This window comes from Stenella coeruleoalba, assembly GCF_951394435.1.
Source record: "Stenella coeruleoalba genome assembly, chromosome: 14".
Taxonomy (NCBI): Eukaryota; Metazoa; Chordata; class Mammalia; order Artiodactyla; family Delphinidae; genus Stenella; species Stenella coeruleoalba.
Genome location: NC_137160.1, coordinates 74716188 through 74732398, shown reverse-complemented (window position 1 = coordinate 74732398; position 16211 = coordinate 74716188). Strand labels below are relative to the sequence as shown.

The 16211-nt window shown below is 48.2% G+C and overlaps 1 protein-coding gene across 1 annotated transcript in view; it reads right to left on the bottom strand.

Moving 5' to 3' along the window:
- Positions 1 to 2647: 2647 nt before the first annotated feature.
- LOC307197296 (2'-5'-oligoadenylate synthase 2-like) overlaps positions 2648 to 16211 on the bottom strand; it is a 31831-nt gene continuing 18267 nt past the window's right edge. Inside the window, 12 exon segments of the mRNA XM_079943058.1 lie at positions 2648 to 3511; positions 3515 to 3605; positions 4488 to 4576; positions 4580 to 4726; positions 5750 to 5763; positions 5766 to 5930; positions 7348 to 7607; positions 10386 to 10708; positions 12917 to 13058; positions 13554 to 13680; positions 13683 to 13788; positions 15170 to 15348. Coding sequence (XP_079799184.1) covers positions 3437 to 3511; positions 3515 to 3605; positions 4488 to 4576; positions 4580 to 4726; positions 5750 to 5763; positions 5766 to 5930; positions 7348 to 7607; positions 10386 to 10708; positions 12917 to 13058; positions 13554 to 13680; positions 13683 to 13788; positions 15170 to 15348 — 1718 coding nt within the window. The 3' untranslated portion in view covers positions 2648 to 3436.

Genomic DNA, 16211 nt, shown 5'->3' with positions numbered 1-16211 from the left:
TGAAGACACACCAAAAAGGCAGCCACCTGCAAGGCAGGAGGAGAGCCCTCGCCAGCACTCCCCCAGTTATATAGCCTTTTATAATAAGCTGGTAATCTAGTAAGTAAACTGCTCTTCTGGTTCTGGGAGCCATTCTAGAAGATTACTGAGCCTGAGGAGGGGGTCGTGGGAACCCCCGATTTATAACTAGTTGGTTAGAAGTACCGGAGGCCTGGACCCTGAAGTGGAGGTGGCGGCCGTACTGTGGGACTGAGCCCCTCACCCGTGGCGTCTGACATGGACTCCGGGTAGAGAGGGTCAGGATTGAATTGAGTTGTGGGACACACAGCTGGTGTCGGAGAATTGCTCAGTGTGAGAAAATCCCCCCACTCCCAATCTGGTGTCAGAAGTATTGGGAATTCTCGGGGGGTCCAGCGGTCGGGACTGGGCACTTTTGCTGCCAAGAGCCTGGGTTCGATCCCTGGTCGGGGAACTGGGGTCCTACAAACCGTGCAGCACAGCCAAAAAAAAAGAAAGAAGCACTGGGACTGGTGTCAGAAATACTGAAGGCCGAGGAAAAAAAGAGTTTTCCCTCTTACGTGTGAGTCGCCTTCCCTGGACACAGGCTGGGCAGGCATGGAGTGACTGGTCCCGGAGCAGGGGAGGCCGGCTCCCCTCTGGGCCCAGGCCCCCGGTTGCTTACTGCCACCTGCCTGTGAGGCAGCAGCCGCTGAAACAAACGATCAGACATTTAGTGGCTCAAGACCACACAAGTTCATCAGCTCACAGTTCCGTGGTCAGAGGCCCAGCACGCCTGGCTGGTGTCTCTGCTCTGGGCGGCACAAGGCTGAAATCAAGGCGCTGGCCGGGCTGCGTTCCTTACCTGGAGGCTCTAGGGAGGGTCCGCCTACAGGTCACTCCGCTGGTTGGCTGAGTCCAGGTCCACGTGACTGCAGGACGGAGGTTCCTGTTTCCTTGCGGCTGTCAGCTCCTAGAAGCCTAGAACATTCCCTGACTCGGCCCTTCGAGCCGGCAACAACGGCTCCAATCCCTCACCTGCCTCTTCTTGAGCTGAGTCTCTCTGACTTCAGGTGGGACTGCTTCTCTGCTTTTAAGGGCTTGCGGAATTAGATGGGACCCACCTGAACCCACCTGAATAACTCAGGATCATCTCCCCATCTCCAGATCCTTAATCACATTTTCAAAGTCCCTTTGCCACGTAAGGTAACATATTCACAGGTTCCAGGGATTAGGATGCAGACATCTTTGGGGGGTAATTATTCCACCTGCCACACCCCCCTCTTGCTTTCCCAGGTCTCTTGTGGTTTGTGGCAGTTTCCCCTCTTGCTGTCAGAGCTCATAGGGGTCACCCACTGGCTATCTTGTTCTCCCATTATTCTGGCATCACCATGGCCAAGTCCTGGGGAAGGATCCCTTTTCCTGACCAGCACCCCCAGCACAACAGCTGAGCTTTCTCCGTTCTCCGGATGATGACTTCCTGCTCTGGAGGAAGTGTGTGAGAGCAAAAGATCATGGAATTATGGGAATAAAGGGGCAGGTGAAGGGCTTCACTTTGGGAAGAGATCCCTCTTCTAAGACTTGGAGGAAAAGGAAGGAGTTAGTAATTGGGAAAATACAGAATGGTTGACAAATACCGTGCACATAAACCTGGACGAGAGCAAATGTTTTTAATAACGGAGGTCACACACGGAACGAGACTTCAGCAAGGCGAGGTGAGGCTTTACGAAGGACGTGGAGGTCTTGATTTCAAGAGGAGTTGAAGAAGCGAGGGAAGGAGCAGTGGGGGCCGTCAAGGGAAGAATGGGCTACTCTTTCACACAGTGACCGATTCTTTAAAAGCAACTGCCTGTCAGGGGTGGGGGAGGCCATGGACGTGCATTAAATTGTTCAGATGAAATTACAGAGAAGGAAGAGGACCAGAGTTTAGCTCCTCAGAACCGCCTCCTCAAGGGGCCTGAATGTGGCCAGTCATGGTATAAAGCACATGGTGGGATTTCCGCTCTCCTCTTCTGCCGAACAGAGCGGGCAGAGGGGGCGTCGTGCTTCAGACAGTGTTTGCGAGGACAAATAAACTTTGTGGGCCGACCCATTGACGATGATAATAACTTTTCCTAGAAAACAGCCTCGTGCCTTAGTCGTAAGCCAAATTTCTAATCATACCAGTCACCTGAAAAACATAGATTGTGGCCATCGGTCAAGCTATTTTGAATAGATTAGATAACTTAATAGTATTATTAGAAAATCAAAGCCCTATCTAGCAGGCCTACAGCAGTGCTTATAAGTCATCTTTCTAAATAAAGCACAATATTTATTATGTACAATGATTTTTGCTATCAGTCATGGCTAATACGTTATACCAATAATGATAATATGAACTAGAGTAATACCGTTCATTCAGGCTTGGGTTTGTAAATTTTGTAGTTTATTAACCATAAAAAAAAAAAAAAAGCAGTTGCCTGGTGGTCTCTAGAAGTTTCTTCCAGCATTATTATTCCAGGAATCTACACCTTCTGAATAAGTGCATCTCACTGACAATAGAATGTATCCCTGCTCCCCAACTTCCTGGTGACTGCACTGTCTAGAAAGAAAGAAATATACGTGCGAGAATAATACATATCCAAGCAGTTAGAACCATTGGTTAAAAGAGACAGAAAAAAAAACCAAAAAGAAAGAAGGAAGTGTATCTGAGAAGGTGACTACTACCAGGGACAGTTTTGGGTACTTGTTGACAGAGAACCTGATGGGGGAACCAAGTATACCTGGTGGCAGGTATCTTGGTTGGCGGTGGAGCTTTGGACAGGGGTGGCAGGCACTCTTGGCTGGCTGACCCAACTCTCACCCCCCTTTCTGGAGCCACTTTTCGGTTACAGGTAGCTGCAGCTTGAAATGTAAGAGAGTTTGCTGGATGAAGCTTCTAATAAGCTACCTGGGTGGGTATCCTCCCCCTTTCTGTTCCTCCAACCTCACCATGGACCCGCCACCTGGAGGTGCAATAGCCACTCTCAGTGCCACGAAGACTCAAATGAACGACTAAAGAGGGTGGAGCCAGGAAGAGCTGGGGATGAGTGTGCCCCAGGGGACCCTTGGTCACGTCTGGAGGCATTTTTGGTTGTTGCACTCGGGGGTGGTGCTACTGCATCTGGTGGGTAGAGACTTAACACTGCCCAAGACGGCCCCTACCACGAAGAGCTATCCAGCCCCAGCACCAAGTGCCACGGTGGAGGTGATCTGCTCCTGGGGAAAGTCCAGTGGAGCTGTTGTGCGAGTCCTAGGTTGCCTGCCTTAGGATTTCTTGTTATGGGAAGAAAAAACCCAGTCGTTTAGGCTCCTGAGTTGGGTTATCTGTTATTTGTGGCTGAGTGAATCCCAAGTTGCCATAGCAGGGAAGCTCTTTGATTTCGGCCTGTCCCAGGGTAATCTCCAGATGACACTTCCTTTAGATGATTCCTACTGGCATGTTCCACGATTGTATGGGACAACCCGACCCGTCTCGGAAACAGAGAGACAACAGCTATTCAGTAGCTTCTTCTGCTAGAAGATGCCAACACCAACGGTCCCCTCCACCCACGTCGCCAGTAGGATCGGCTGGGTCCAAGATCACAGGCCTAAACGAGAGATTAGAAGTCATTAGAGGCATGCTTTTTAGAACCAGTGGCCTCAGAATTGGGGGCCCATTCTACTCTTCGTAACAAAACAATGTGTCTTTCTAGCTTAGATGTCCGTAATTCAAATGTACCAATACAGTTCAAAGTGATTTCCTAGAATTAAATCATATCTGTCAGAAAAGTTTTGAAAGCTGTTCATTCTTATACACATGAAGGCATTCTATAAACATCTCTCCATGCTAGGGCAACTGAAATATAATGTATCATTTAATCAACTCTACTGTCAAGTAGGTCACACCCATGGTAGGCAAGCCAGGGTATCTTATTGTCTTTTTTTTTTTCTCCTCTATTCTTTCTCAATGTTTCTTTCTTTTCTCTCTTCTCTTTTCTTTTGCTTCCACTGTTTTGGTTCCCTGCTGCTGGTGCTAAGTGGATACACTAAGATTCCTTCCTATTCTTGAAGGATAAAGGTTTTGTGGGATGGAGGTTGGAAAGGGGAGATAAAACCTGATCTAATAAACAGCCTGCAGGATGCACCAGCAGCGAATAATAGCATTATTTCTCAGGAACACACTTCCAACTTCCACACCTTTTAGACCTGCTAATGAATCCATGCTTTTCCTTCTGACCTAGAAAGATGAAAGCAACTCAGGGACCTGGTACCTTGGTCCTTCCTTCTTTGTTCCTCCTGATGACAGTTCTCCTGCCTCCCTGGGATTTTACCCCTGGAGACTGTGGGCGGTTCTGACGGCCAGCACATTCCCTTCTCAGTTTCACAGGAGGAATAATGGATCAGGACCCCACGGGAGGTGAATTCAGGTCACCAAAATAGCGTTGGAGGGAATCAGGTTAAGAAATGGAGGGGGCTGAGGTTTGGGGCACCTGGTTCTCTGGATCTGGGTCGGGAGGAAGCGCCTCACAATCTCATCATCAAAGTTGTAGTTGACCATCCACAAGACACAGAGATGCTGCTAGTTTGTGACCAACTCCAGGACCGTCCGGAAACCTTCAGCCGTGTCAAAATCCTGCACCCCGCTCCCCTGCTCCCAGGCGTAGATGGTAAGCAGGTCCAAGGCATATTTGGGGGGCAGAGACCCCTTTTGCTTCAGTTTGCTTCCACACTGAGGGAAGAGTGGGAACATCAGACGATACTGGTTAGAGCAGGAAGGTGAAATGAGCGTAGCAAGAGCCTTAGAGGGTGCACGTGAAGGACTGCTGGGGCCGCAGTAGGGCACCCAGGTCTCGAGACGCAGCGCTAGGACTGGTCTGGGAAGGGTCACTTTGCAGCTTAAAGGCAGCCCATGCAGGCTTCTTTGTTGTGCTTTGGCTGTATGTACCGTCCTAGAGTTATAACATAGTACCATTTACTAAAGACCCACTGTGTGCTAATTATGGGGCCAGACATTCCACCTACATCATTCACTCCTGATTCCCCAGCATCCCTACACAGCGGGCAGAGGTCGCCATGCTGAAGTCATGGGGAAGTGAAGTGACTTGCTCAAGGTCACCCTGCAGCCCTGAGCACTCTGAGCACCCTGGGGCTGGGTGTAGACGTGGAAACCACAGGGTTCAGTCTCCTCGGGTTTCAGGAAGCTGGACACAGAAAGGAGACATCTCCTGAAAGAGGTGCTGTTGTGCTGGGTGTCTGCTGTCATGAGAATACTTAGAAACTACCCTGTGGCAGACGGATGGAAGTGGAGGGAGGCGAACCAGTATAGAAAATGCAGCCCCTGCTGCTGCCTGTCGCTTCAACCTGCCTTCCGAGAGGTAGCATCTGAGTCTATTAATTATGGACACCTAGCAGCAGATAAGCCATGCTGGTGACTTGCAGGCATGAAAATCCCAACTTCATCTGCCCTTTGGAGGCACGATAACTTGGATTCCTGCAGAGTTCTTTGGGTGTCAGAGAAAAAGCAAAATAAACCATGTGTGGCAGCTTTGTTGGGAGGAGATGCTTACATCTGACCCATCTCAATGGGGTTAGTGATGGGAACTCCACAAAGATACTCAGGGTTAGGCATGGGAAGATTCTGTAATGTGGTCCAGCCCCCAGCATGGGAGACAGTGAGCACAAGTGCCGGTTTCATGGTCACAGAGTACTGATAAAAATAATAACCAGGTGGCCAGGACAAGAGCTGTCGTACCCATTTGTACCAGTCAGGCGAATCAAATCCTTCAGTTCCGTGGGCCGGGAGCAAACGAAATTGCGCTGTAGCTCCGTGAAACAGGTAGAAAATTCTCCCCCCAGGGTGTCTGAGGATTTATGCAAATAGATGAGGTCAGCATAGATCCTGGGGCTGGGTGTAGAGTCAGACTTCAGTTCACCTAACATGGGGAAGAAATTTACATTATGCTTTAATCTGTATAGAAAGTAACAGATTTCAAAACACTGTTGACAACTATAATTTAATTCTGGGAAATTATTTTGAACTCTATTAGTGTATGTGAATTACTGATGTCTAAGATATCGGGGGCATCTCCAGAGTAATGAGATATTAAAAATTACATGGTTTATATGAGTATAGGTGGTATTTATTATTAAAGCGTTATCTAGACCTGCACTGTCCAACAGGGTAGCCATCAGCCAAGGTGGCTATTTGCATTCAGACTCATTAAAGGAAAATCAAATGAGAAATTTAGTTCCTTACTCGTACTGGCAACATTTCAAGCTCTCAATAGATACAGAACACAGATAGAGGACATTTTCGTTATCCCAGAAAGGCCTTCTAGACAGTGCTGATCTGAAGTTTGCCAACTCTGGCCCCCAGACTAAATCTGGCCGCCTGCTTGTTTTGTAAATAAAGTTTCATCGGAACACAGTCACGCCCACTTATTAATGTATCGTCTATGGCTGTTTTCAAGCTACAAAGGCAGACTTGAGCAGTTGTGACAGATACCTTATGGTCCTTAAAGCTGAAAATATTTGCTATCTTGCCTTTTATTTAAAAAGTTAGCTGACCCCCTATCTATATACTGTCATTTCCTCTCTAAAGACCCTAAGAACCATTCAGAGGGAAGGTACCAGAGTCTTCTTGATTTTGATTTGGAAAATGCCTAAAATAGCCTTGTTTTTTTGTTTTGTTTTTTTTTTTTTTTTGCGGTACGCGGGCCTCTCACTGTTGTGGCCTCTCCCGTTGCGGAGGACAGGTTCTGGACGCGCAGGCTCAGCGGCCACGGCTCACGGGCCCAGCCGCTGCGCGGCATGTCGGATCTTCCCAGACCGGGGCACCAAACCCGTGTCCCCTGCATCGGCAGACGGACTCTCAACCACTGCGCCACCAGCGAAGCCCTTCCTTGGTTTCTTTTAATACACCATTGTGTATCTGTCACTCACGAATTAAATTTCTAAAGGAGTTTTTGCCTAAGATGGAAGGCGAACACCCAGATTTCCTGTCTTTGCCTCAGAATTTCTCCCACAGTCTGTTTTTTCATTTCCTTCCCTACTACTTGAGGCATTTTATCTATAACTGTGTACTGAATTCCCGTGTACCCCATTCTTTGATAGATGTTGTGAATGACACCATGGGAGTATAAGATGTGGGTTCTGGCCGTCGTAGGGATAAAATAAACGAGAATGAAAATGTATACAGGTGTAAGGTATTGCTGTCATTATGAATGCCACCTGTTGGGGCACTGGACCAGGTCCGATCAGTAAGTCACGTGACTTCCCGCTCCCCCACCTCCCCCCATCACACCAGAATCCCTCTTCCTCCTCCAGAAGCTCAAATCTTAGGAGTCTTACCTAGGGCATTAAATGCAGGCCGCACATCAAAGTCAACAGATTTCAGAGTTAAGCTCAGCACCCGGGGAGCCTTCCATTTTGAAATCTCAAACTTCACTTCAAAATCCTTCTCCCGCTGACAGGCTTCCGGTTGCTTATGGATTTCCTTGATGATGTTGCATCTCTCGTTTTTCTGGGAGGTGTAGCTTTTCAGCGGGTCCGCGAACACAACAAGGTCGGCATCGGAGCCGCTCTTCAGAGCCGTGCCTTTGGCGGTTGACCTCCCCCCCCCCCACCGCCCCAGGGAAGCAAAGGCAACTGGAGATACAGCATTTTCTAGAGCCTGAGCCCTCACCCCCATGGGCTGGCGCCCGTTGGGCTAATTAATGAGGTTGCCGGGAGCGGTGCCACGTTCGAGTCTCCAGTTAGGGCTGATTCCGAAGCAGAGTGTTTCATTTTCCAAACAAATAGAATCATCTGGTTCCAAAGGTGGCTCATCTCATGCCATTTGATGTGTGAATTTGCCCACAAACAATGGATGGGCTAGTTATAAATGACCCGCTTCTCAAGTCAACTTCCTAAAGGTTTCTGGTAAGGACTAACGTAGCTTTACAGCCTCACAGACGTGGAGAACAAACTAGTGGTTACAGTGGGGAGAGGGAAGTGAGGAGGGGCACTACAGGGGTGGGGACGTAAGAGGTATACACTATTAGCAGTAAAATAAGCTACAAGGTTATATTGTACAACATGGGGTATATAGCCAATATTTTATAATAACTATAAATGGAGTATAACCTTTAAAAATTGTGAATCACTATACCATACACCTGTAATTTATATAATATTGTATAGCAACTGTACTTCAATAAACATAAATAAATTTTAAAAAGAGACCATAGTGAGAAAAAAAATCCTCAATAGTGAAAATCTAAAATTTTCCCCCTAGATAAAACAAAATTCGAATGGATCAATACGCAATGAGCAAATTTTAAACACAAGGCACTGTATTAATATCAGCTGAATGTGCTCTGTTAGACACTATATAGATCCCTTTGCATACTTGATCTTATGAAATACAGTCCTCAAGATGTCCATTTACAGTATACTCTGGACAAACAGACAAAAAAGAGTATGTAGCTTTATTTGAATTTCTGTGACCTGAAATAAATCAAACTAAGGCAAGCCTGACATCATCTCTTCCTTCCTGCAATCTGGGGACCATTGGATGAATACTCATCATTTAGATGCAGGGGTTGGCAAACTTTCCGTAAAGCATTAGCTGATACATATTTTAGGCTTTGTGGGCTACGTGTGTCTCTGCCACATAAGCTTCTACTTCCCGCTCCTCACTTTTCTCCCCCCCATCCTCCTCCTTTTCCCCTTCCTCTTCCTCCTCTCCCTTCTTCTCCTTCTTCTTCTTCAACTATGTAAAAATGTAAAACCGGGGCTTCCCTGGTGGCGCAGTGGTTGAGAGTCCGCCTGCCGATGCAGGGGACACGGGTTCGTGCCCCGGTCCGGGAAGATCCCACATGCCGCGGAGCGGCTGGGCCCGTGAGCCATGGCCGCTGAGCCTGCGTGTCCGGAGCCTGTGCTCTGCAACAGGAGAGGCCACAACAGTGAGAGGCCCACGTACCGCAAAAAAAAAAGTAAAACCACTCTTAGCTCGCTGGCCCTGGCTTGCCAGGCTCCGCACGAGGCAGCTTAGGCAGGCACACAGGTTCATTCTGTCTGTTTTGTGAAGTTCTCCCTGAAGGCACAGCTCCTTAGCTGATGGGCTTCTTTGAGGGTGAGTCGGGGAGAAGCCAGCTTCGCAGGGAGCTCTCTCAATGCCACAACTTGGTGGGATTTGCTCTGAGCATCAACCCTCATGCATGTTTTCCTGGTTTTCCCCAGAAAGCTCATTTGATTTCTGCAAAAGCAATGTTTATTTTACCCATGGGTAGTGAATGCCTGGCTACATGGCCTAGGAGGCGAGGGGAGTGGAGCTTCCTGTACACAGGTGCTCCATTCATCCCTGGTCCATGCCACTTCATTCATGCAGCTGGTCTCCCGGGCCACAGCCCCCTCCCTGCATCCTCCAGGTGGCACCTCCCCCATCACCTCAGCAGACAACTCTTGCAACCAACTTCAGGAAGATAGAAAGCAACTTCTTATCGGCCAAAGGCTCTCTTCCTATTTTCTTCTTTGCTGTGTCATTAACGTTTCTTATTTATTTACTATCATGTTAATGAGAGGCTGGGGAAGCAGAGGACAAAATGAATGCTTCAACAATGGTTCACAGACCATGAACACAGCCAGTCTTGTTTTCCCTCAAATTAACCTCGTGAGACATTTTACTCATGGCGCGTGGGACGTCGGTACTGGTCCCCAGACCCGTCCCAGGGCAGCATGCACACAGATCTGTTTCTTTGCATCACGGCAAATGTTCTTGCTCACAGGTCAGCACTTTTCCCCCTCCCTTCTTGTGACCCTGGACACACAGTTATCTGGTTGGTGGCCAACAGACGGAGGCAAGTGTGTCAGCGCATGACCTTGGAGTCTTGGACAAGAATGGCCCCATCTGCTGAATCTCTAGCTCAGTTGATGGGATGAATTGAAACTAGGAAGACTGTCACTTTTTGTTTTAATACACATGGAGCTTAGAATCTGCTGTGCTTTGAATGGTGGCCCCCCCAAAAGAGATGTCTGCTGGCAACATGTGTGAATGTGATGTTATCTGGAAAAAGGGTCTTTATAGATGTAATGAAGTTAGGGATCTGCGGGCCCTAAATCCAATGACAAGTGTTCTTAGAAGGGAAGAGAAGAAAGACCCAGAGGAGAAGGGGACGGGGAGAGGGAGGCAGAGATTGGAGTGAGGCACCACAAGCCAAGCACCGGCAAGCGTTGCCAGCAGCTCGCGGAGGTTAACACAGAATCAGAAGTCTACTGTGATTAGAACTCGGCACTTTCACTGCCGTGGGCCGGGCTCAGTCCCTGGTCGGGGAACTAGGATGCCGCAAGCCGCACAATGTGCACCCCCCAAAAGTCTATTGCGAATGGCGTAAGCAGTGCATCAGCACCCTCCACTAAAAACCAGGGTCCTAGCTGCCCATCTCCCCTGCTTCCCTCCCTCACACTTTGTCCTCACACTTCCAGTGGTCAGGAGCATTGCAGAGTTACAGGAACGGCTTCGTCCCCGCCAATAACAAAGAGAAAGGCCATTGCTCACCTTGACAATCTTCTGACACTTTGTAGTTGAATGTCGAAAGCAATTTTCCTTAAGAAACTTACAGATGATGTCAACAGCTTTCTTGATCTGATCTAGGAAAGTCCTGTTGGGCTGGAGAAGGTCCTTGATGAACTTGTCCAGAAGATGGCCTGGGGTCATGTAGAGCGGCACAGGCTGTGGAAGGAGCCCGCTGTGAGACGCCCCCTGCCAGCCGCCTGTCCCCCACCCCCGCTTCCTCCCCTGCCTGCTCTGCTCCCCCATCTCTCCCTCCTGCTCTCAACTCTCCTGCTGGTACCTTTGTCATCCTGAGTTCTTGCATTGACATATCCCAAGAGCATACCTGAGAGTTTCGGGTGGTACCCAAGATCCCCCAGAAACAGAACCTCTCCTAGTTGCTCTTCTTACCCTCTAGAAGGGATCTGGATCCTTCTCCCAACAGGTCTGTGAAGACCTGGCTCCAAATTACTGTCTAGTTTCCACTTTCTGTTCTGGGACCGTCCACAAATGGCCGGCACCTCTTGGCTTCTCGTACTGCTCTGTTCCTTCCTTATTTTCCCATTTATTACAGGTATTTTTGACTTCTGATGATCACATTATTCCTTTTTCAAGGTTCTATCAGCCTCTGTTAAACACCCTGTGCCCCGGTGGATTGGTTTCCCTGAACGGCCGTAACAAATCACGTTTCTAGACGTCTGCAGTCGAAGTGTAGGCAGGGCCGTGCTCCCTCCAAGGCTCTAGGGGAAATCCTTCCTGTGTCTTCCAGCTTCTGGAAGTCCACGGCCTTCCCTGGCTTGTGGCTGCATCACTCTGACCCCTGCCTCTCTTGTCACGTGGCTTTCTCCCTTCTGTGTCTGTGTCCCTGTGTGTCTCCTTATAAGGGCACCAGTCATTGGATTCAGGGTCCACACTGATCCAGGATGACCTCTTAACTGGTAATACCTGCAAAGACCCTACTTCCAAAGAAGGTCACATTCTGAGGATCTGGGTGGACATGAATTTTGCGGGACACTATTCAACCCTCCACACCAGGGGATGCTGTTCCGTCTAAGTGTGTTGAAGAGAAGGGCCGTCCTGGAGTCAGAGGGGCTGTGTGTTCAGTCTGAAGGGACAGTTACCTGTTCTCTAATCCAATGGGACCGTGGAGGGTGGGACCTGCTCACTCTCTGTACCTGTGGTCACTTTTGGAAGGAAACCATATTCTGATGTCTAAATGGGGTCTGACATCTGCATAAAAGTGAAGTTCTCTCCTCTTCAGTAGAAAACATCAGATGGGATGCGCTCCATGGACCACAGGTCATGACACCTCACCTGAGCATCTTTTCTTCCCTGTTCTGCATGCTCTGGTCAGGCCTCAGTCTGCAGAGGCAGCCTACTTCTTGCTAGTGGGAGGGAGAATAGTGATATCCACCCCCACCGCCCAAAGTCCACGTCCTGCTCTACGACTATGTTACCCTGTATGGAAAATGGGACTTTGCAGATATAATCAAATTTGTGTTGATAGATGTGCTTCTCCTTTGGGGGATGGGAGGGGAAAACCCAATGCATCTGGCCCTTCATTAGTTCTCCCATTTGCAGCCTCACTTCTCGCTCTCGCCCCCAACGCCTGCTTCAGTAGAGCTCAGAGGTTGTCCCAGCATCCGCAAGGGTGACTGCCACCCACGTCTCTTGGGCTCTGCTCCATTTCATCTGTCACCACCTTCTCACCTGCTTTCTCTCTTGCAGAAACTAATTGAAGTCTCTCATCTGCAGGTGCCCGCCTTTTCTCTTTCTTCAATTTTGCACATTACTATCATTTTAATGGAAGGGGAGGTCCCTAATGGTGTGTTATAGACTGAATTGTGTCCCCCTAAAAGATATGTTGAAGTCCCAACCTCTAGACCCTATGAATGTGACCTTATATGGAAAAAGGGTCTTTGCAAACAGGTAATCAAGTTAAGACGAGGTCATTACTGTGGTCCCTAATCCAGTACGGCTGGTGTCCTTATAAGAAGAGGAGAGAGACACAGAGACAGACATGCCTGGAGGGAGGACATTGTGAAGACACACAAGAGAAGGCCATGTGACAACAGAGGCAGAGATCGGAGTGTTGCTGCCACAAGCCACGGACCGCGAACGGCCACCAGAAGCTGGAAGACGTGAGGAAGGACTTTTCCCTAGAGCCTTCAGAGGGAGCATGGCCCTGTCCACATCTTGATCCTGGATTCCTAGCCCCCCAAACTGTGAAAGAGTAAATTTCTGTTGCTTTAAGCCACCAGTGCATGGTGCTTTGTCATGGCATCTCTGGGAAACCAACTCACGGTGATCTTGGATAAGACTGCAGTCTGAGTATCGGGAGGGCCCTGCCTGCAGCAGGACACGCGCTATATTGGAAAGCCCTCTCACCAGAACATTCCAGGACAGTCCAGGTGACTCGTTCAGCCTGAGAGAAGATAACCCGGTTTGAGCTTCTTGTTTTAGCAGCTGCCAGCAGGTGTTATCTTCACTCACATTACTGGTTGGGTCAGTTGGATCCAAGATTACTGGCCTATGAATTTGATTAAAAAAAATCAGTTGGGAGAAGAAATCATCTTGGGGGAAAGAGGCCTGGACTGGGCATCTGGAAACCTGGATTTTTACCTCCTGCAGTTCCTCCCAATTGCTGAAGTGCTCTGTCTAAGATGTCTAGCCTCTCTGGTCCTGGTGTTCTCTGTGTCTAGTGTTCTCCGCTTTACAGGCATGTTCCATTCATAACCTAATAAAACGGTCTCCTCTTTCTGCTGACCCCTCCTCTCTTTGCCCCTTCCTTCTATGAGGGGAAGTGTTTGCTTTGGGACAAAATGTGACAATGGTTTAGAATGTGAAAAGCATCGAAGCGTCCCTCTTTCAGACAGACCTCTCTTTGCCTCCCTACCCACTGCTGCTGGCATTCTTTTGGTGCATGCTTGGCTGGGAAAGACAGGGATGCACCCTCATTCTAAGGGGGTACAGCCTGGCATGTACCTAAAGAGGTAAGGAGAGAGGGCCGTGGGAAGCTTGGTACCTCGGGGATCGGAGGTGGCCCAGCAGGATGTTGCGGACGGTCTTATCCTCAAAGTTGTAGTTGACTGTCCAGTAGACACATAGCTGCTCCTGCTTCCTGATAAGCTCCAGAACAGTCCTGATGCCTCAGTTATGTCAAAGTCTTCTGCTCCACACCCCTGTTCCCAGGCATAGACCGTAAGCAGCTCCAGCGCATACAGGGGCAGCAGGGATGAATCCTTCAGCTTTTCCTGGCACTGTGGAAGGAGAAAAGTGTAGCAGATAATTTGGAACCCAGTTCCGCCCATGCCAGGGGTCTGAAATCAAGAAACTAGAAGTCAAGGCTTCCCTGGTGGTGCAGTGGTTGAGAGTCCACCTGCGGATGCAGGGGACACGGGTTCGTGCCCCGGTCCGGGAAGATCCCACATGCCGCGGAGCGGCTGGGCCCGTGAGCCATGGCCACTGAGCCTGCGCGTCCGGAGCCTGTGCTCCGCAACGGGCGAGGCCACAGCAGTGAGAGGCCCGCGTACTGCAAAAAAAAAAAAAAAATGAAACTAGAAGTCTATAGGAAGTCAATGTCCCCTGTCAATGATTGAAATGATACATGGCTAAAATTCGATGGACTGACAACAAGTGTTGATAAGAATGTGGAGCACCTGAAATTGTCATACACTGCGGACAGGAGTGGGATTTGGTACAACCGTTTGGAAAAACTATTTGGGTGTATTTACTAAAGTTATATATATATATGTATATATTCCACAAATTTATTCATATATGCATGTGTATATGTATACACATATACATATATATTCATATATGTATATATACACAGATAAGGTATATATAATGTATATATGTAATGTGTGTATATATATAAGGTATATGTGTGTGTGTATATATGTATATATCTATATACACACACACACACACACACACATATATATAAAGTATACCTTATAGCACAGCAGTCTCACTCCTGCATATTTACCCAAGAGGAATGACTGCTTAAATTCACAAAAAGACATGTAGGGGAATATCCACTGTAACCTAATTCATAACAGCCCCAATTTGGGAATGACCCACATGTCCCTCAGCAGTAGAATGCATCCATGTACAGTGTATTAATGCAATGGAATAGTGCAAAACAATGAAGAACCACTACTCCCTGCAACAACACAGACAAATCTCTCAGGCATAATATTGAGCAGAAGATGGCAAACACGAAGTACATGCAGTATGATTCCATTGACGTCAAGTTTAAAAACAAGCAAAACTAATTTGTGGTACCAGATGCTAGCATAGTGGTTTGTTTGGGGGAAGCATGGACTGGGAGTGTGCATCCCGCTGGAGTGCGGGAAATGTGCCCTATTTTGATCTGGGTGTTGCCTGAAAGGCTATAAAAACACATTGAGCTGTATTCTTTTCTTTTTCTTTGCCCACACGGCATGTGGGATCTTCGTTCTCCCACCAGGTTTGGAACCAGCACCCCCTGCACTGCGAGGACAGCATCTTAACCATGGGACCACCAGGAAATCCCTGAGCTGTATTCCTAACATTGTTGTACTTTACCGAACGTGAGTTATCTCAGTAAAAGGGAAACGGATAATAGCAATAAACATGCAATTTGACGTTTACCTTTTGACACCAGTACTTTACCAAGAGGATCAAATCCTTCAGCTTGCTGGGATGGTTGCTAAAAAACTTCTCCTGGAGTTCAGTGAAGCAGATCGAGAACTCACCGGGGCTGGCTTTCACCATATCCAAGGATCTTTTGAGCTCTCGGTAGGTGCAGAGGCTGGGCTTCTCACTTAAGCCTGGTGTGAAACAGAAGCAGAACTTTTGGTTTTCATGGAACCTGGCCTGGGTGAGCCCACAAAGGCGGCTGGATGTGGTTTGGTAGCACACGTTCATTGCTTCATCTGTAAGAGGACTGGTGCATTTGCATAAAAGGTGAGGGGTGGCTTGTCCTGCTAGATAATAAAATGTAGTTAGGCTAATATTTAGTACAGAAAGTAATTTAAAAATTTCTCAGTAGTTTACTTTTCTCAGAAAGCGACCATTATTGTTTCCGTCTAGGAAAGGTTATCTGTTTGGAATGTGTAGCTCTGCCGCTATCTGGTGGCAGCTTCTCGGTACTACATGTGAGGAAGAGCTGATTTCTCGTTCTCACATCGTTCTTTGCGAGATGGAGTGCAGCCAGCAGAGGGCGCTCTGGCCTAATCTCCAGCCACTGTGCTCTGAACCAGAGGACAGAACATAGGATTTCCTAGGAATTCTGAGTCACACTCTGTCTCTTCACCTTGACTCCAGCCTTCCTTTGAGTCAGGCACGTATACTCAACCCTTATCATCCTAAAGATCCTGCAAGTTAGCTGTTTCTAGCCTTGATCTTACAGTTGGCAGAAGTGGGTTAGTAGTAAGACCAGGATGAGAATTCAAGGCTGCCTACCTTGCAAACTGGTGCATTTTTCTCTGCACTAGGTCACCTTTCTGTGAATGTAAGTCGTCAGGGTGTGTGTGTGTGTGTGTGTGTGTGTGTGTGTGTGTGTGTGTCCACCTTGAAGGCACTGGGCCTGGGGCTTAAAAGACCTGGGCTTTTATTCTAGTTCTGTCAGTAACTGGCTGTGTGGCCCTGGACACATTCATTTCGTTCTGCTTCCTCACTTGTTTTTTGTTTG